Source organism: Rhipicephalus microplus, chromosome 9, assembly GCF_043290135.1.
Source record: "Rhipicephalus microplus isolate Deutch F79 chromosome 9, USDA_Rmic, whole genome shotgun sequence".
Taxonomy (NCBI): Eukaryota; Metazoa; Arthropoda; class Arachnida; order Ixodida; family Ixodidae; genus Rhipicephalus; species Rhipicephalus microplus.
In genome coordinates this window covers 61,145,729-61,166,644 of record NC_134708.1, presented here as the reverse complement: position 1 = coordinate 61,166,644, position 20,916 = coordinate 61,145,729, and the positions used below count along the sequence as shown (strand labels likewise).

At 47.3% G+C, this 20,916-nt stretch overlaps 1 protein-coding gene across 2 annotated transcripts in view; it reads left to right on the top strand.

Annotated features, from left to right (window-relative positions):
• The window catches only part of Pxn (Peroxidasin), a 96,200-nt gene that overhangs the window by 61,094 nt on the left and 14,190 nt on the right, over positions 1 to 20,916 (top strand). For both annotated transcript variants that reach the window (XM_037415247.2, XM_075873716.1), the window contains 8 exons: positions 1,074 to 1,361; positions 2,088 to 2,321; positions 3,193 to 3,437; positions 13,654 to 13,959; positions 14,392 to 14,651; positions 16,066 to 16,348; positions 19,028 to 19,217; positions 20,645 to 20,762. In XM_037415247.2, coding sequence (XP_037271144.2) covers positions 1,074 to 1,361; positions 2,088 to 2,321; positions 3,193 to 3,437; positions 13,654 to 13,959; positions 14,392 to 14,651; positions 16,066 to 16,348; positions 19,028 to 19,217; positions 20,645 to 20,762 — 1,924 coding nt within the window. The remainder of the gene's footprint in view (positions 1 to 1,073; positions 1,362 to 2,087; positions 2,322 to 3,192; positions 3,438 to 13,653; positions 13,960 to 14,391; positions 14,652 to 16,065; positions 16,349 to 19,027; positions 19,218 to 20,644; positions 20,763 to 20,916) is intronic.

Below are 20,916 nucleotides of genomic sequence, written 5' to 3'. Positions count from 1 at the left end.
TGTGAACATATTTGCATTTGGTCGCACCCGAACACGCAACCATCGAATCACGTGTAACTTGAAAGTACAAATAGTGGACTTTCAGCTTTGTTTGGCTTCGTTGCTGATTGGCTTGGCTAGGGTGAGCCTAAAAAACAAACAAGTCACTCGAACCATATCCTTGATTTCGTTCATCACTGCAGCACTAAGTGGAGGAATGCATGAGAGGCAAGCTTCTTAACCAGACATTTTCCTAGTTACTACACTTAACAGTAGATAACTAAGCAATTTTATTCAATACATTAAAGTACCAATGTTTAGCGTTTCGGTAGCAGCGCGGAAAAACCACACATTTTCTAAAGCCGCAACTATCATTGGTTCTAATGAGAACATAATGTTAGCGCAAAACCTGGGCAAATAAGCAGTCAAGGTACCAAGTTACTTGTTGAGCTCTTGTTCTTTCACGTTATGTTCTTTATAACTGAACCAAACAAACTAGTTGAAATGCCTGCCTAGCGGCATATAAAGGTTGTCATAATTTTTAACACTAAAATGATGAAACGTAATTATAAAGGTTAATTTATTTATAATTTATGGCGTTCCACCGGATTATTTACCACGAATGATTTCCTCGATTAACTGTCGTTACGTCAAGCGCTATCAAGGCCATGAAACACGGAAGTCATGTGTACAGCCACGTTCATGCATATATATAATGAGGGTAAGGTCTTCGTTCTTGCTATTCTGTTTACTTATTCCCTTATTCACAATTATGTCTGTTTTTAAATACATTTTTTTTCGCGCAAATAACATTTCTTTGGGTGCCTCATTCTTTCTTATTTTAATGTTATTTTTATGCTTTATATATGCATATAAGCATTATATAGAGATGCATGCAGAGAGTCGCACAATATGTCGCTCCGAGAGGGGATTGGCCCATTCTAGGGCATTCGTTCGCCTTTTCGCCATCTTTTCAAATTGAACCACTGAATGAGGCATGTAGGCTTGAAGTGATGATAAATCAAACCTTAAACGTACAGAAACCGCGAAGTCAACAGCCTAAGATGGGGGCATTTTAACGCGTTATCTCGCAGACTATATAGAGGGCTACACCGGCACGCACCCTGGTGACCGGTACGTGCTTTCCGCGCTGCACGAGGCCGAGCAGTCAGTCGACAGGGCTGTCAACAGTACACTCGAAGATTTGCTCAACAACAAGCGAAGCACCGTGGGAGGACGCCACAGGCACGCCCACTTGCTGCGCATATTCCGCTACCCGGACTCGGAGGCCCAGCGCTCCGCCAGAGCAGCCGAGGTGTTCGAGAGGGCGCTCAACATCATCCAGGAACAAGTAGCGGCCGGTATGCGATTCAACATTTCAGGTGAGGAGGCGATTGATTTTGTGCCAGTTTGCCTTTTTTCAGAATGGTACACGGCGAAACGCTCTTGGTCTCGGAGGCTTTTGTTTTGGCAATACTGGTTGTTCTGGGCCCCACTTAAACCCTACCATAACTGCGGAGGATAGCACAGGGCCACCGAAGAGGTGGATTGACGGCCCTTAAGACGTCATTCACAGATACTATAGCGCTTATGAATATGTATAGAAAATCAGTGCAGCAATGGAAAGCGCAGTGCATAAATACCAATGTGCCCATACAAGATCTTTCGATTGGCTCTGGTCCAGTGACAATCCGTTCAGGTAATGTTAAGAGCACAGGCAAAGTGCTATGGCCTCTTGAGACACTTTCTAAATTGACTTTTTTTTCTCCCTAAGTTGCATTGTATCGCCACCAAACCCACCAAGTTTTCTTCGTCTTAACTGTCCGGTGTTCTACTGTACCAAAGATCTGTGTGTACTATTGACCCACAACTAACCAAGTTATAGTCATTCGATGACGTCACAAGATTGTCAATCGTCATTTTACTTTTTGTGTGATTTCATGTTTCTGCGGAGTCATGAAAGTAAATGTCATTAGTGTTCGTGCCACCGCCTGTCGCTAGCACCAGACACCATATTTTCGGATTTACGAGACATTTAAGGCTTCATGCTTAGAAATGAAAAAATCAGTAAACGTGTTGGCTTTCTTCTTTTTTTTTCGTACACACAGACACGTCGGTTGACAACCTGTTGTCTCCCGGATACCTGGACCTGCTGGCTGAAATGTCAGGCTGCCTGCAGCACCGCCAAGTGCCGGACTGCTCCGACACCTGCTTTCACAGTCGCTTCCGCACGTACGACGGCACCTGCAACAACCTGCGTCACCCTATGTGGGGCGCATCACTGACACCTTTCGAGAGGCTCCTTCCGGCTGAGTACGAGAACGGATTCAACACACCCGTGGGTGAGCTGCTCGTTGCGCATAAAATTAACTCAATGAACTCCTCAGATCATGCGTTTACGAAGCACAGGTAGTATATGAACGAAGATTCGAAAGACCCATCATGCGGTACTTAAGGAACGAAGGAACAATAAGTTGAATGAATGTAAATTCAAGTGGTGTATATACCTTCTTTATAGACCTTGCCAGGAATGCTGTTGGGCATGCTCATTCACCACCCTATTGTTTAAAGTTGCGACGATGAACTGCCTTTGGACCAGCTGGTGTTAGGAGCCACCCAAAAAGTTTCTCTGGGACACGCATATTGCGCAGATATGAGACCCCCCCCCCTTCCCCCAGCAAGACACCAATTCTCGACACGTGAACTGCCTGCGAATTCACCCAATACACTTTCATTTCATTGTTTCCTGTAGCATTCCACGCAGTTTACTCGGCAGACAGTATTTATAAATGTGACCGTAAAATAAAAGACTGGCCAAATTTAACACTGGCTTGAAAAAAAAAAATCTGCCAACAACAAACGTTTATTGGCAATGTGGAAGAAGGAGAGCAAGTTATTGGTTTCTATGTAGACATCATTGCCGTCATATGATAGTTCTATTAATGTGATTTGATGAATTGAAAAAGATTATCTTAGGGAAATATATAAATAGTGCTTTGAATTGATGAGAAATTGCCAAACGAGAAATACTGCTGGAGCATACGTGTCGACTAAGGTGCTTGTATTCTCCACAATAACAATGCATTTTGCCAAAATATGACTTGCAACCATATTTTATGCTCAATAATTTTTTGTATAACTCAAAAGCCCTTTTTAGCTATTAATTGACAATCATGCACTCGGCATATATACGCCACTTTGTCGTTACCGCAGGATGGACCGCTGAAAAACCGGTCAATGGGCATCCCCTCCCACTCGCTCGAGCTGTCTCCACCGGTTTAGTATCCACGGAGGTTGTGGAAGGAGACTCCGAACACTCCCACATGCTCATGCAGTGGGGCCAGTTTCTCGACCACGACATGGACTTCTCGATGCCAGCCATCAGCCACGAGAGATTCATCGACACCGTCGACTGCGCAGACTCGTGCGACAACGTCATGCCTTGTTTCCCTATTGAGGCAAGATTTTTCTTCTCTTATTCTTGTATATTGAATAAAATAATACTAGTAGGGACCTCCATTTGTATTCATTCAATTACAAACTTGTGTTGTCTGGTGCTTAAAGAACTTTGGGGAACGTTAATAGGGAGTTTTCGAATAGGAGCCTCAAAAGTTTGGGGACCCAACGAAATAGCGTTAAGGCCACTGCGCATGCGGAAAACCCAAACCGCGTTTAGATTTTGCGTTGGCAATGCGACACATCGAATTTAGTGGGGGCCCCAAAGCCTGCCCCAAAAGTTTTGGGTCAGACAAATGTGACGGCACCACTGAAGTATACGGCTCTCGGCCACGACTGGAGTGACATTGAGTAGCGGGAGCGTCCAAAGCACCGCAAACCCTATTAACAAGCTCATCGCTTCTGCTTGACCCAAATACTCCATACAAAAAAGGTGCTTTGGGGCCTGTTATGACCGTCGTCAGTAGGCGCCATGCTGTCGCTGAGAATCGTAGCCGGGCAGCGCTCCCACGCCTGGAACCCCAGTTCTCTCGGAACCAGCGTCCAGAGCTAACGGGAGAGCGGCGCTCTTTTAATCCTCAAACATGTAGCCGACTGGCCTGCTGCCTATGCCCTCCAGGTATTGTCCCTGCTAGCCGGAGGATGAGACGTCGTGTCACCACGACGCCGTAAGCCATTCCAGAGAGGACAACAAAGACAGCATCTTCCTTAGAAGAAACCGCGGCCGCCCTCACAAATTGCCCTGCTAATTGAGCGAACAGATCGGCGGACCGTTTGATGTATGCTGTCAGGAGCTTGAGACCCCTCGACCAGCGGCACACACACGACGAAGAAGAGCCCCTCTGGCGCCACCTTGCAGTGCAGTGATCACGACTCAATATTGGATCTTCACGTGGGCCGTGCATGCTCGTACCCCTCGCTTGTTGTGTGTGTGTGATTGGTGTTCCACTCAAAAAGGAAAAGCCTGACAGGGCTTATAACGAGGTCGCAGAGTGCGGGACGTCGCTCTGAACCATGTAACGGTTCAACCACCACGTTCGTGTTTGTGAACTCCTAACCTTTCTATGCTGTAAATAATTGTAAATAGTGCCATTAACCTGTTCGTTGTTCGTATCCCCATTTTGTCAACGTTCGTTTCCTCCACCCGAAGTTACACCACGCTACCACAAAAGACCGGGTAGACCTCGATCCGCAACAACTGGTGATCAGCGCTGGGATTCGAAGCGACAACTGGAGAACAGCGCCGCGAGCCGCAACAGGCCCGAACTTTTGGGGCCCCAATTTGTAAACTCCCTTATGTTTCCTTTAAGTAGCTTTAATTGAGCTATAGCATTCAGCGTTTGTTGAATTTTCGATTCAATTGGGCAGATTTTAGAGTGAGAGAACATAACTATGTTGTGGGTATGTTAGATCTTAAGGGCACATACTAGTAATAAGTGACTGTGCACTTTTAATAAACGGAATTGAAGCGCACTAGATGAGTTGAACTGCGCTTAATTCTGTGTGACATTTGAAATTGACTCCGGCAGCGGGCTGTCATGCTGCATAGGTGGATCACAGAGGTCACGTATAAATAAGCGCATGGCTCTGAACTTTTTCGCCAGGTGCCGTAACAATCCAAGCTTATTTCAAATAACAGTATCCTTTTTGAATGAATTCATCAAGTTTCCTTGCAAAAATTATTGTGACAGTTCACTCGTTTTTATTTTAAATAAACTTATTCTTCGATATTAAGTAAATTTTATGCATTATTTAACTTGAAATATTACCTTTTTGTGCTACTTTTATTTATTTTTTATTGTAATTCTGCCATAGTGGAAGCAACGCTCCCTTTGTTGGCTGGCGGCGTATTTCGATATGCTCTTTGAGAAACATTGTCCCTGTAGGTGTTAAGTCCAGGGACTTATTTACGCTTTACTCATTTATTATCCTTCTGCACAGCTCTTCCAGACAGCTGCTATTCCAAAAGTATTTAGTCTTTACAAATCACGCCTAGTTCTTTGATGTAAAAATGAAATAAAAATATATGCCAATACTTCAAGGAATAGCAGAACTAGTCGAATGTGTGCTTGTGTACCCTCTAAGACTGACGGATGGATTGGTGAAAAACTTTATTTGGGTCATGAAAGATTCCACCCCCGTTTTATATAGGGGTAGGATCGCGGGCCGCTCCCACGTAGGGATGGAGAGGCCTTGCCTCACGAAAAAAGTTAAATATTCACGTGCAGATTAATATTCACAAATGTGAAGAATTAGTTTACTCTCTGCTTTAAATGTTTCAGCACGAATTATCTTTACATTATTGAACGTTGAAGGTATGTCTCAGCTTCTAGCGTATTTTTTTTTTCACGCAACTGATGTGTGCACTTTCTCGCATGGTGTGGCCTTCCTGAATATTCTGGGAGCTTATTTGTTTTAAATGCTGATGACTGTGCGCGTAATGATTGTTCTCACTTTGTTAATGTATATTTTTGTAAAAAAATGTGTGTATTTCAGCGGGATGACGTTGGACTGTAGAAGGTTTGCAAACCTAGTTAAGCTCCACTGATCTTTTCTTTCCGAAGCCCTCTGCTTTCTGAAGTAGTAAATAAATACAATGAAATGAAATAAAACAACATGTATAAATAAGCCTGATACGGGCTCAAGCAGTTTAGTACGATAGCCTGTCTAATGTTCACGATAGTTTTTCTTTCACTGGCGTGGTTCAGTCATTTAGAGAATGTCGATCTCCCCATACTTCCCGACTTTCTTCGCATTCACGTCGCAATAGCCATCTTATAATAAACCAGACTAGAGCTGGCTGTTCAATAGCTGTAATAATTGTATGAGGCGATTTCGGACTATTCATGCTTCTTTAAGACGTTGAAGGTGTATGAGTTTAATTTAACGGAATGGCAGCCTAAGATGCCTCACCAGCGCAATCAGCTAACGCACCTTCACTGACCTTCTAACACACGCGAAATAAGAACATCCATGCACAAATGTATCATTACCACTCATTTCATGGAAGCTAACAAAGAAGTTGATTGATAAATACAGTTCAATTTTTAAGCGTTTTTTTCTTCGTTCAGCATATCTCACAGAAGCGGATATTGAAAATCGGGGAAGTTCGTCGAACAATGCTGAGCGTGGAGTTCACTATAGTGTTACGGAGCTCGCAAACACACGGAAGAGAGGAATGAGCGTATTTCCTATATTTACATGCCAAAGTGACGCTTCAGAGCTGCCAGTCTCTCGCGCGGCGAGTCCACTTCTTTTTCATCGAACTGTTGTCCACGACGGTAGAGCCATGCCCACTGCCTCGTAATATCACCCCCGGCGAACAAAGCGCCGTCACGGCGCCCCTAAGTCAATCAGGACTGGCAGTATAGTAGGGCTTTAGGCGCGACACATGAACAACATCAGTAGATGGTGTAGCAGAGGATGAGTGCGGTTGAACGGGAGTGATGAGGTAGTCGACGTCGGTGACCTTGCGGAGAACTTTGTAGGGTCCTGTGTATCGTGGGAGGAGCTTCTCGCACAAACCTTCACGTCGATACGGCGTCCAGAGTAGGACAAGAGAGTCATCAGGGTAGTCAACGTCGCGGTGCGAGTCATCGTAGCGGACTTTTTGTGCGGCCTGAGAAGCACTGAGCCGAGTGTGCGCGATTTGGCGAGCGACGCGGGCTCGAGAAGCAGCGTCCTGCGCATACACCGTTGGTTGGATAGTAGCAGAAGGAAGGAGTGTGTCGAATGGCAACGCAGGGTTGCAGCCGTACAAAAGAAAGAATGGAGAGTAGCCGGCGGTGTCATGTCTTGACGAATTATATGCAAATGTAACGTAGGGGAGCATTGCGTCCCAGTCACGGTGGTCAGCAGAGACGTACATAGACAACATGTCTGTAAGAGTTCGGTTGAGACGCTCCGTGAGACCGTTAGTCTGGGGATGGTAGGCAGTAGTAAGGTGATGTTCGGTAGAGCAGCTCCGGAGGATTTCGTCGATAACTTTTGCGAGGAAGCAGCGGCCCCGATCCGTCAAAAGCTGGCGCGGAGCTCCATGCCGCAGAATGACGTCATTTAGGAGAAAGTCTGCGACGTCTGTAGCGCAGCTAGTTGGCAATGCACGAGTTATCGCGTATCTGGTCGCATAGTCGGTTGCGACAGCGATCCACTTGTTGCCTGACACGGACGTCGGGAAAGGTCCGAGCAAGTCGAGGCCGATGCGGAAGAATGGTTCCGGGGGAATGTCGATAGGTTGGAGCAGGCCAGCCGGACGGAGAGCAGGACGTTTCCGACGCTGGCAGCGCTCGCAAGCAGCGACATAACGGCGCACAAATTTATACATGCCAGGCCAAAAGAACCGTTGCCGCACGCGGTGATAGGTGCGTGAAAAACCCAGGTGTCCCGCCGTCGGTGCGTCATGCAGATGTTGAAGAATAGTGGCACGCATATGTTGGGGAATAACTAACAAATATTCCGGGCCATCAGACTTCATGTTGCGACGATACAGAATGTCGTTGCGAAGGACATATTGACGGAGAGAAGGGTCGGAATGTCCTGAAGATACTCGCTGAATGACCTTCTTGAGGGTTGCGTCCCGGCGCTGCTCTGTGCCGATGTCGTGCAAATCAGATATGGCGAGCACACAAGAATCGCCTTCATGGACAGCGAGGCTAGCAGGGTCCACCGGATAACGCGAGAGACAATCAGCATCTTGGTGCAACCTGCCCGACTTATAAATTACGTCGAAGTTATACTCCTGGAGACGTAGAGCCCAGCGACCTAGGCGACCAGTTGGGTCCTTGAGCGACGACAGCCAACACAGAGCGTGGTGGTCCGTAATAACTGAAAACTCGCGGCCATACAAGTAGGGGCGAAATTTCGCTACAGCCCAGACCAACGCAAGACACTCGCGCTCTGTTATCGAATAGTTTCGCTCAGATGTGGAGAGAAGGCGGCTGGCATACGCAATAACACGCGTTTGGCCTCCCTGGTGTTGAGCGAGGACGGCGCCGATTCCGTGAGCACTGGCGTCTGTGCGTACTTCAGTCGTCGCAGACGGGTCAAAGTGAGCCAGTATTGGTGGTGAAATGAGCAGGTCGATCAGCGTGGAAAACGCAGCTGCTTGGTCTTGGCCCCACGAGAAGGGCACGTTCTTTTTGAGAAGATCAGTTAGTGGTCGTGCAATTGTAGCGAAATCTCGTATAAAGCGGCGGAAGTACGAGCATAAGCCCACAAAACTCCGAACATCTTTGGTTGAAGAAGGCAGAGGGAAATTCTTGACAGCGCTAATCTTGTCAGGGTCAGGTCGGACGCCAGCAGCACTTACAAGATGACCAAGGATCGTGATTTGTTGTCGGCCGAAATTGCACTTTTTCGAGTTCAGCTGGAGTCCTGCTCGACGAAAAACGGCTAAAATGGTCGACAAACGAGTTAAGTGAGTTTCAAATGTTGGGGAAAAAACAATCACATCGTCGAGGTAGCAAAGACAGATGGACCATTTATAACCACGAAGAAGAGAGTCCATCATGCGTTCGAACGTTGCCGGGGCGTTGCACAGCCCAAAAGGCATAACCTTGAACTGATAAAGGCCGTCCGGTGTGATGAAGGCAGTCTTTTCTCGGTCTAAGTCGTCGACAGAAATTTGCCAGTAGCCCGAACGCAGATCAATAGATGAGAAGTATCGCGCGCCATGAAGGCAATCAAGGGCGTCGTCGATTCGTGGCAGCGGATATACGTCTTTGCGGGTTATCTTGTTCAAGGCACGGTAGTCAACGCAAAATCTCCAGCTGCCATCCTTCTTTTTCACTAAAACAACAGGTGACGCCCATGGACTTGAAGAGGCCTCTATGACTCCTTTGGAGAGCATTTTCTCGACTTCTCGTTGTATGACCTGGCGTTCGGACTGGGAAACACGATACGGTCGCCGTCTAACAGGATTAGCATCGCCGGTATGTATTTGATGACGCACGAAGGACGTTTGCCCTAAAGGGCGGTCATCGAAGTCGAAAATATCTCGGTAGGTAGTCAGAACGTGGTGAAGTTGCGCCAACTGACAGGGCAGAAGATCAGGGGCGATCATCATCGTGATTTCGTCGCTAGGTGCGTTTGCTCGGCTGGCTGCAGTAGGGGACGAACAGTCTTCAGGGTCCAATGCCACGATGCTACATGCATCAAGTGGGGAAACGTGGGCTAACGAAATGCCTTGCGGGAGAACTTGGGTCGAACTACTGAAGTTAAGGAGCGGAAGCTGAACGTAGTTGTCCACAATAGTCACGATTGTATGCGGCACAGCAACACTTCGAGCCAAGAGCACATCCACCAATGGAGACACTATGTAGTCACCGTCAGGAAGAGCTGGTGATATCGTTAAGGCAACACACGTGGTGGCTTGCGGTGACAGCCGAACATAATCAACAGCGCACAAGCGGTGTGACGGTGAGGACGGCACAGGTCCAAGTCGAGGCAGTTCAAGTTGAAGAACGCCGGTTGCACAGTCGATGAGAGCAGCATGGGTGGACAAGAAATCTAAACCAAGAATTAGGTCATTTGGGCACTGCTCAATAACTGCAAAGAGAACAGATGTGGGGTGATCGGCGATAGTGATGCGTGCTGTGCACATTCCTGTGATGGCAAGACTTCTTCCGTCGGCGACACGAATAACGCCAGGGGCAGCCGGTGTGAGCACTTTCTTCAGGCGGCGACGAAGTCGGGCACTCATCACAGAAATATGCGCCCCAGTATCAACAAGTGCAGAAACAGTCAGGCCGTCAACGTCGACGTCGATCAAATTTCGTCGTGTCGGCAGTACAAGGAGAGGATTTGAGGTCGGTACCGAGGATGCAGCTTCACCTCCAAGAGCTGCACCGCTTAGTTTCCCTGGTGAGAATTGAGCGGGGAGGTCGGGCGTCGTCGTAGAGGAGAAGGGGACGACGGGCGACGTCCTGGCGGCGAACGAGACTGGTGACGTCGAGGCGACGGTGAGCGGCTGTGCTGCGTATCAGGGGCATCGCAGGCGTAGGAATCGACGGGCAGAGGCCGGCGGTAGTTGTCGGCGATCGGCTCAGGAGGTTGGAAACGACGGTAGCTATCGGTGCGGCGAGCAGTGTTATACTGGTTTCGGGACGAAGACCAATGGTTGTGGCAATACCGTGCGACGTGACCTATGCGGCGGCAGTTAAAGCAGATCGGCCGATCATCCGCAGTTCTCCATTCGGCCGGATTGCGAGAGCGTGGATAAGACCTTTCTTGGGGTGGTGACCTGGGGCGAGGCGGCGACCTTGAACGGAAGCCAATTGGTCGAGACTGAGCAACGGCGCAGACATCGAAGCCCAAATTGCTCAGTTCTTCCCGCACAATCGACTGTACCAAGCAAACCTGAGGTATTTGCAAATCGACGTGGCCGTTGGCGGGAAGAGTAGGTGTAATTGCTTCGATTTCCCGCCGGACAATTCGCGTAATTTCAGACGCTGGTGAAGACTGCCGATGGGAGGACAGTCCATCTTCGCAGGAGGACGTCGCTGCGGTGTTCGGCAGTCGAGTAAATGATCTTGAAATCCGCCTGCTTTTGGCCAGTTCAAAACGCCGGCATTGCTCAATAATTTCGTCGACGGTCGCACAGTTCCGGCACATTAGCAGGTTGAACGCGTCGTCCGCTATGCCCTTGAGGACGTGGCCAACCTTGTCAGACTCCGACATGTCGTTGTCAACTTTACGACATAGAGCCAGCACGTCCTGTATATATGAGATATACGGCTCTGTGGACGTCTGAGCACGTATAGACAACTCCTTCTTTGCAGCCGCCTTTCGACCGATGGGCTTCCCAAATAAGTCGCGAAGCTTTTCCTTGAAGGTGTCCCAACTGCCGATCTCCTCCTCATGGTTCTCGTACCAGACTTTGGCCGTGCCTTTCAGGTAAAACAGCACATTGGCCAGCATAAGAGTCGGATCATACCGGTTGAGAGCACTGGTGCGTTCGTAGTCGGCTATCCAGTCGTCGACATCAACTTGGTCCGTACCGCAGAACGTTCCAGGATGCTTCGGATGCGTCAGCACGTACGTGGGTGGGGGTGGGGCCAGTGGAGGCGTTGCCGTGGATGGTGCGGGCGTCGCCGAAGCCGATGGAGAGGTGGCCGTGGGATCAGTCCCGTGTTCCATCACGGAAACTCCGATTTGACGACCACTGCGGAGCTCCGTTGTATGGCGCTTCGTTACCCAGCACTCCCACCAATTTGTTACGGAGCTCGCAAACACACGGAAGAGAGGAATGAGCGTATTTCCTATATTTACATGCCAAAGTGACGCTTCAGAGCTGCCAGTCTCTCGCGCGGCGAGTCCACTTCTTTTTCATCGAACTGTTGTCCACGACGGTAGAGCCATGCCCACTGCCTCGTAATAATAGAACAAACAGCACAGGGAAACAAACATTTACTCTAACGACAAGCACAGAGATGAAGGCACAACTGTAATATTTAGCTTGACACCTCGTGATACCATAACGCAAAATAACTTACTCTAATACGTTTTCTGAGTCACATATAAATAAGGTTCCGCAACGCACGATGTTGTGCTAGTTGGTATATATAGAAAAATGTGAAAGACCTAAGGCGCAAGAGTTAAAATAAAGACTAGGAAACAGAAAGAGCACTCTTTTTCCGCCCTCTCTTTTTCTTCTTTAGTTAAACATGCGCGCTACACAGTTAATATTGAGATACGTACCAACTATCGCAACATAGCACGCTGTTGTACTTATTTTTTTTAACTGGACCTTTTCTTACCTTCTGCTCCTTTTATTTACAATAAGGATATTACGAGTGCCTAATAGGATCTGCCTCGGGCAGTGCTAGACTCATCAGGCTGCCCCTCTTTGAATATTAGTTTTGAAGCCGACGGCTTCGGATGCCTTCTTAAACCCGAAAATTGACCGCAGCAGTGCCAGCAGAGTATGCCGCAGCGTCGACCTCAACACGAGTGGTGCGAAGAATTATGCCATGACGTCATCCCACGACATCATAATGACACCAGCTCTCGTAATAAATATGTGAAGTCATTATAATGTTCTGGGGGGACGTCACCATGCAAATACATTGCATGACCTCACATAGTGATGTCATGAACGGACATAATCCTTGGTCAAAGGTGTCCCGATTACGGATGCAGTGTAAAAATCAGGTGAGGTGCAAAAAGCTTGCAATGAACTTTATCGCAGAAGCATTGAAAAAAAAAAAACATTATGGGCGGAATGGAAGGGCAGGTGAGGCAAGTTAAATATAAAAATTGCAAATAAAATGACTATTCGAAGGCTTTCACTTCAACGTCGACTAAGCTGAATGCGTAAAGGTCCTTGTTATATTGTTTCTTTATTACTCTAACCTTTCCGTCTTATCATTTTACCATTTAACACATGAAAATATTCTGCTGAAATGAAGAAGCCCTGAACTTGATGTCATCTTAACATGCAGGAAGATTTCAAATGCTCATTCCAGATTTCCTTCGTTATTTTTCTACACAATACCAAACTCGCTTATCGTGGCGTAAACAGTAGCGTTAGCTAGTGACGTAAGTTTACTTTTTTATTTTAATCTCTTTTTGCCAGTAGGTCCCAAGTCGAAGACCCGAAACTGTCTCAACCATGGAATTATTCTCGTCAATGTTCTACAGCCAAAACAAGATAAAAGCAAGCGACATTGTTCTAAAAACTCCCAAGCATTTCCCCGAGGGTGAACATGGTTAAGTGCGAATACACTGGGTGATGCTATGAGGGGTATTTATTAATTCGCACTATTATATTTATTAACCACACTATATGGTGCCTTTATGGTGTAATGGTTCCTGGGAATCGCAATTTGATCACACGGGGGAGTTTACGTTTACTCACTGGCGAATGCCAACGGATTTTAACTTTACTCCCCCTCATGACCCGCTCTCGACGGGAGACTGAGAGAGAAGGCGGGCGCGCGCGAGAGAGGGGTGCGTGCGCAGCTGCAGCGAGCGAGGAGAGCAGAGGAGCGAGCGAAGGGGGAGGGGGTATAAGGCGCGTTACTGACACCGATATCAGCGTCGCGTCCGTGGCTTATTCGGTAGAGCGTCGCGCTGCGGCCCGCCAAGTCCTCTTTCTTTTAAAGATAGAGAGAAGACTGCGGACGCCGCCGACGGCGGTGGATGGTTTGGGGTTGCTTATAAAGTGTATTCACACTTAAAAAAGCTACCGCTCACTCGTATCGCGATCTCATTACACAGGTGCCGGCGGACGACCGCCGTGTCCGTGGCCACCGGTGCATCGAGTTCGTCCGTTCAAGCACGGCTTGCGGATCGGGTCGTACGTCCGTGTTCTACGGAGCGCTGGCACCGCGCGAGCAAACCAATCAGCTGACGGCGTTCATCGACGCCTCGAACGTGTACGGCAGCCGAGCCAAGCAAGCCATTCACCTGCGCAACCTGACCAGCGACCGCGGTCTACTGAGGGTGGGACCCCGCATGCCTTCTGGGAAGTACCTGCTGCCTTTCAACGATGGGCAACCGAATGACTGCAAGAGAAACTCGGAGGTTGGTGAAAGCTTTGTCAGCCATTCAGTGCAAATGGAATGTGAAAGTCGTCGTAAAGGATACTTCTGCCTATGTAGACTTTGGTCGCCAGGAGTCTGCCGTGGTGCTACTCTTGTTACCTTTCGGCTGACCAAAAGCTAGCAAGTGCAGATTATTTGCAAATTTCTGTCTTGTTTTGTTCGTAGTCGCACCCACTTCAAAAGTGTTCTTAATTCACTGTGTGAAGTGCAGAAAATCTCCAATTCTGGTGGCTGCCTACAGGGTGCCATATAAGTGCTGTCTCTGGAGAGAGAGAAAGAAAGAGAGAGAGAGAGAATTATTTTACGGGGTAGCTGGAGAGGTTTGCCTGGTTTTTCACCTGACGTGCTACTCCAGTTGCCGTGTCTCTGGTTACAGCGTTTCACTGAGTACAATAAGAAAAAATACGTGCAGATAAATGACGTGGACTGTTTCCTCTCGGGAGACGTGCGCGCCAACGAGCAACTCGGCCTGCTCGCCATGCACACGCTTTGGTTTCGGGAACACAACCGTCTAGCCGAAGCGCTCAGCGAGATCAACCCACACTGGGACGGGGAGCGGCTGTACCAGGAGGCACGCAAGATTGTCGGTGCGCAGATGCAGCACGTCACCTACGAGCACTGGTTGCCCAAGATTCTCGGTCCAGCGGGGATGGCTGCCATGGGACCGTACAAGTAAGTTGTACATTGGCGGGAAATGGCAAGCTCCGAGGACTAATTGAAATATTAAAAAAAATAGATGCTATGGGAGCCACACTAGCGGTGGCTTGTTTTGAGTTCGGTGATGACCGGTTGGCCATACGCCTCGCGATGTGCAATGAAATTCATTTGTTCACAATTTAGTGATGAGGCGTGTGGTTCACCTTTCGTCACCAAATTGAGAACAATATGCCCCGGTAGGGCGGGCCAAAACGTCTTTTCTTATTTCAGTGTTTGCTCAGTAGTCATTATTTCTCGCAATACATTTTTCTGACCGAACACAATTCAGTAAAACCCGCATCTGAAGTTTTTACTTATTCATTTATTTATATGGGTGCAAGTGATCAACCTTGTACCGCTTTTCTAAACATATGGTCTTACAGATAACACTGACAAGGTATATTAAATGTAGCTGACCAGTTTAGCAGATAGCATTGCGCGTATTGTACGCTAAAAGGCGCTCTGGCAGAACTCTTGGTCGCAGGGGCTTAGCAGGGCGTGGCACACAGGGCCTGTGCAATCACCTCCCCCGCCCCCCCCCCCCCCAAAAAATTATTTTGCAATACCCATTTTATAGAGTTGCACCCCCTCGCTGAGAATGAGAAAATTCCCCTCCCCTAGAAAAAAAAATCCGCTCACGCCCCTGCCCGGTCGCTGCCACATGCGGGACGTAACATGCAGCCACGAAACCTCAGCAGAGACGTCACGTGATACTTGATCGTCGGAAGGGCACGTCACTGTCAACTCTGTTATTTGCACTACAGTGTTCCTGGCAAACGAGGGTGAACCAAAAAGCGGCACGGTGCATGGCCTTCCACTGACCTGGGCCAACTATTGACACTGGAAAAATAGCGATACTTACGCGACGCGAGGGAGAACTTTCTTTTCCAGTCACATTTTGGTAGTGCTGCGCCGTCCTTTCCATATATGAAATATCTGGGGACTTCATGCGGAAAAGTTAACCTTGCTATTGCTCTGAACGATGCCTCTGCGTGGACAAAACTACGAACCTTTTTTGCTGGCACCTCTTCACCATTTGTGCTTTCATTTCTATCTTACAAAGGCTATTCCAGCTTATTTTCACCAAGTTTTAATAAGTGATCGACAATAAAAAATTCATACCATGTAGGGTTATCATAGCAATTACGCTTCTGATGTTCTCTCCAACGTTGTCAACAATACCATTTTTGTGTGCCCGTGACTTGGATAATTGACGTATGCATGTGGAAACATGGCAGAGGTCTTTGTCCTGCAGTGGACGTAGTCTGACTGATTATGATGATGACATGGATAAATGACTCCGAAGTGAGATAAACGACACCTTGACTAACGTCATCTGGGGCACCCTATATGAAGCAGTCATTCATATATAAACGCTATTTTGCTTCAGGGGCTACATGGAGGACCTGAACCCATCAGTGGTGAACGTGTTTGCCACGGCGGCCATGCGCTTCGGTCACTTCCTGATCAACCCCGTGCTACTTCGACTGGGCCCCGACTGGAGACCCGTGCGCGAAGGCCCGGTGCCTCTCAGGAGGGCCTTTTTCGCACCGCACTTGATGCTCAGGGAAGGTGGCATCGATCCACTCATGAGAGGCCTGCTCCTAGCTCCCGCCAAGCTGAGAAAGGCCAATCAGCTGCTCAACTCGGAGCTCACTGATCACCTTTTCGAGGTGCGTTGACGTTTCTTATATCCTGGTTGGTCCAATAAAACTTGCAGGTGGGTGAGTTGGTTGACGCTTGGAAGGTATAACAATGGTTGAGCACGAATAAAACAAGGACAAGAAAGACATGGACGGGCGCAAACTTACAACTTTAATTTTCTTTCATAGTCAATAAATACGCCCATCTCTTACGTGATGGGTATCAACAGTCATCGCATTATCCCACTCTGCAGATTGAAACAGGCCACGCATGAATTCACCATCCAATAAAGAAACTGAGGATTTGCTAACGCAGGCTTCACCTCTGGTCGCAATAAAGAAGGCTCCCATCATTTCCCTGGCCGTACTACGATGGCTTCAGCGCAAAACCATATAGTGGCTCGGAAATTCGAAGGACACGTGCAATGCTGGACGTGTGCACTGGTTGGTTGACTGGTTGATTGGTCTATGGCACTTAAGCTCTCAGAGCAACGAGGGCTGCGGGCGATGCCATCAGAAAAACTAGAGTCTGGCTTCGTTGCCGCTAACTGTTTGACATCTCAACTCTACACAAGAGACAAGGATAGCGCGAGATACGACGACACGGGCGGAGTTGTACATGAGATCCCCCTGATGTGTGGCAAGTCATATACATAGTGTAGACGCGGTAGTGCTTAAATATTCGAGCCAGGGATCACGAATAAAAGTTTTAAAAAGACAATCTGGCGCACTTGCCTGTGAACAATAGTTTTGGGATATTGAGATTCTGGGCAGTAGTCAAGATAAGACAGTTCGAGAGCTAATGTGGGTCTATTGTATTAGAAAGAAAGTGGTCACTGTGCAAGCGATACATCTACTTGATTATTTCAACCTGGTGTAGAATTTTTTTTATAAGCCACTGCCCCGCTAGCCTGATGAGTAGATTAAAGGGCCTCTGCGCATGTCATAGGTTCCTATATATTGCGACGTGTTTCTGTGAATAAACGAGATGCCGTAGTTCTGAAGATCCGTGCGGTCGGCTGGAGAGATTGCAAAAAAAAGAATTTTCCTTCCCACCTCCCAAGCCACACCAACTCATCCTCCCTCTCTTAACTCATGAGCGCATCACAGCTAGCGTACAATTGAGCCTCTACAATTGAGCATTCATGAAAATGCGACTGCGATTGATCCTGTTCTGAATAGGACAAATATTCATTTGTCATTGAAATAACAAGGATTTTGGCCCTATGTTCACGCTGCGCTGTAACTGCGCAGAAATTACGTGAAAAAAATCAAATCTTGCAAACAAAGCTGGTTATAAAAATTGACTCACTCTTACAACACAAGTGAACCACTTGAACAGGCTGGCAAGATTTTCCTAGCGTGCAACTTAACACGAAGTTTCCCAAGAGGTTAGAATTCTTTACTGCATCATCAATGAAACGCTAGTATAGGCTTAGTTGAAATGTTCAAGCAACAAGCTGCGTGTCGTGAAATCATAATTTCACAAGAATGCTTGAATGGTTCTGTATTATACATAAAGTCTGACTTCGATTCGAAGGCGGAGCTTTCTTCTTTGACATATGATTTTTGTTTTGATAATTACTCTGCAGCTCCTGTGATATGTGAACGCTGTTGAGAGATGGCGTTATGTGCACCAAATACTGACGATGGCCTCATTTGCAGTGCGTGTATATTTAAAAGTAGGTCTTTCCCATACCTGATATACGGGTTATTTCATTAGGTTAATTCGCGTCAGGATTCCAGAAACCTATTCATACCAACCTTCGAGAGAGAGAGAAAGAAAGAAAAGGAGAATGACAGGTGGTTAACCAAGCTTGGCTCGGTCGGCTACCCTACACTTGGTGTGGGGGAAAGGGGCCATAGTAGAAAGGAATGAGAGAAAAAAAAAGAGTAAGAAAGAGACGGTTAAATAGGCAGTTCGAGACTACACAGCACGGTCTCGCGTTGTTCTTTCACAAGCCCTCGTGGTTTTGTGCGTGTGCGGGACTGTTGGCCAGGGTCTCAGGATCTTCTTTTATGTAAGTGGTCGTGAGTCTAGGTGACGCAGCTTGGCTTCTATAGCCCGTCGTTGAGATTGGTATGATGGGCAGTGGCATAAAATGGGCTCAAGCGTCTCCTCGTAGACGCAAATGTTGCATGCCGCACTGCTGGCCAATCCAATGGGACAAGAATACGCATTCGTAAATGACACGCCCAACCACGTGCACGGGACACAGCAAAGTTTCATTGCGCCGTCAAAGCCCGGGTAGCAAACGAAGAATTTAAGTTAGGGTCAATCGAATACAGGCACACGTTGGAGAAACCCTGCGTATTTCATTCCAGAAGAGTGATATGGCGAGCAAGTAATTGTAGCCCCCGCGCAGCGCCCGTTTTCTAGAGCATTTGACCATGTCACTCACAACGCAGCCAATGGTGCGCACGCTATAGGGTACGACACTGAGAATGACGTAGTTCATAGAACAAAACGAAAGAGTAAAATAGAATGGGACATCCTATTTCACTGTATGCTGGCGCCGTGGGCTACGCCAGATGCCTAAATAGAATAACAACATTTCCAAAACTTGCATTAACTCATCTGACAGAGTGTGCTCGTCTCATTCCTTCATGTGTCCCTTTTTACAGATCACCCTGGTATATGATGTTCATGGATACCCGGCTTGTAAAGTAATACTATTTATTTATTAAAACTACTTTTGCATAACGCAGCCCGCCCTGGTAGTGGCTCAAGATTTGGCATCATTCAACATCCAACGTGGTCGCGACCACGGAATGCCGGGATACAACAAGTGGCGTCAGTTCTGCAACCTCTCGCGGGCCGAGAGTTTCAACGACCTGAGTCGCGAAATACCCAGCGCCGAGCTCAGACGCAAACTGGAGCGCCTCTACAAGACTCCCGGTGAGCCGATTTTCAAACAGTGACGATTCGTCGGCACGTGCTGCCCAGTCAAATTCTTCTAAGTATTAAGGCTCATTCGCTACAGATTGGGAAAAGTACGATACATGCAGCTCGAATACGCGCTGTCATTATTATTATAAGCTTTCCCATTTAACTAACGTCGGGCTAAATACTTCTTGTACCGCATAGCAACTGTACTACTGGTGTCTTCAGTTATATACGAACCAGAATAGTTGTCATAGCTTGACAAACTAAGGGAATCTCAACATTTTTTTATCCAACACCAATGAAAGGGGTTCTTCAAGAGGCTGTGCTTTTGGATATTTTTGAAGTGTTAGCTGGTGAGGGGCTTTTATAAGCGACAGACTCTTCTAATATGAATGAAAAAAGGCGAATAAGAGATTAAGAGAACCGGAATCGTTATAATACAGAGCACATAACTGAGCATCATAACAGAAGCTTGCTTGAAAACAAGGCAGCCGTATGTTATACCGTAATAGATGGAGTGGCACATGGCAGTCACAGGCAGGGTAAGTGATTACAAGGCCCAACACTTCTCCAGTAGGGATGTTGATAAATATTATCATCCGTTTATTATCTCCAGCGACACAACACGTCGCTGAAGATGACGTTTCGGCAAGCGGATTCGTCCTCTTCAATGCCGCGACTATACTTTACTAGTAGCGCGGTTACTGAAAGTGGGTAGCTCATGGTGCGCATAACAAGTGTGGTCAAAAGAGATGAATGAGACCACGAAGCTACCAATCAAGGCAGCCCACAGCTGATAAAGAATTACTATTCGTTGGAAGAAATGATTACTTCATTAGTGTCGTCAAATGCTCCTTTTAAAGCGAATGTTCCGCCCTATATGACCTAGCCTGTAGACTAGCAAGTCACATTGACGGCCAAGTTGATCGATGTGTCGAAAAACTCCGCAGCTATATTTAGCAACGTCTAAGCTTGAAATGACTTTCTCATCGCAGTAATATATACTTGGCGTCACCATCGCTTTACTCAGACTTCTAAGATTGGCGAAGAATAGTGTGTTAATGTCGGTTCGACTTCTTAAAAACTTTTCTATGGGGAGTGTTACGGCTCTTTTTCAATATCAATCGCGCACTTGACCAAAAGTGAAAAGTCATAAGGACTTACACTCTAAACACATATGTAAATAATATTGCAACTCCGTTGCACGCCAGAATTAGGGAGCTTTAGAGATAGAGCAAACCTTAACCTCAGCTTCGTTGCCAGCCATTTTATTTCCAGTACGGATAGTATGTGTCCTCCTATACTTTGGTATCAAATCTAAAAAACAACAAACTCGTGAGATACAGTTGATGTATTGATGCGAAAGAATTTTCTATAGCGTAAAACTATCTTTTTTTGTTGTTTTGCCATATCAAGCACGTACGTCTACTTTTTCTCAGACAATATCGACGTTTGGGTCGGGGCCATCGGCGAGGAGCCATTGCCGGGTTCCAAGGTGGGACCGACGCTGACCTGCCTATTGAGTCTGCAGTTTGCAAAACTGCGTGATGCGGACCGGTAAGCTCAAACTAAACCTCTCAAATAGTCTTCAAAACCGTAGGCTCGCATGCAGAGGGGCAAAGGATAAGGGGCCCTAATTAAGCAAAAATGGTGTCAAGATTGCCTATAGACAGGCCAGTACTTCCACTGCACGAAGTAATGACCATGCAAG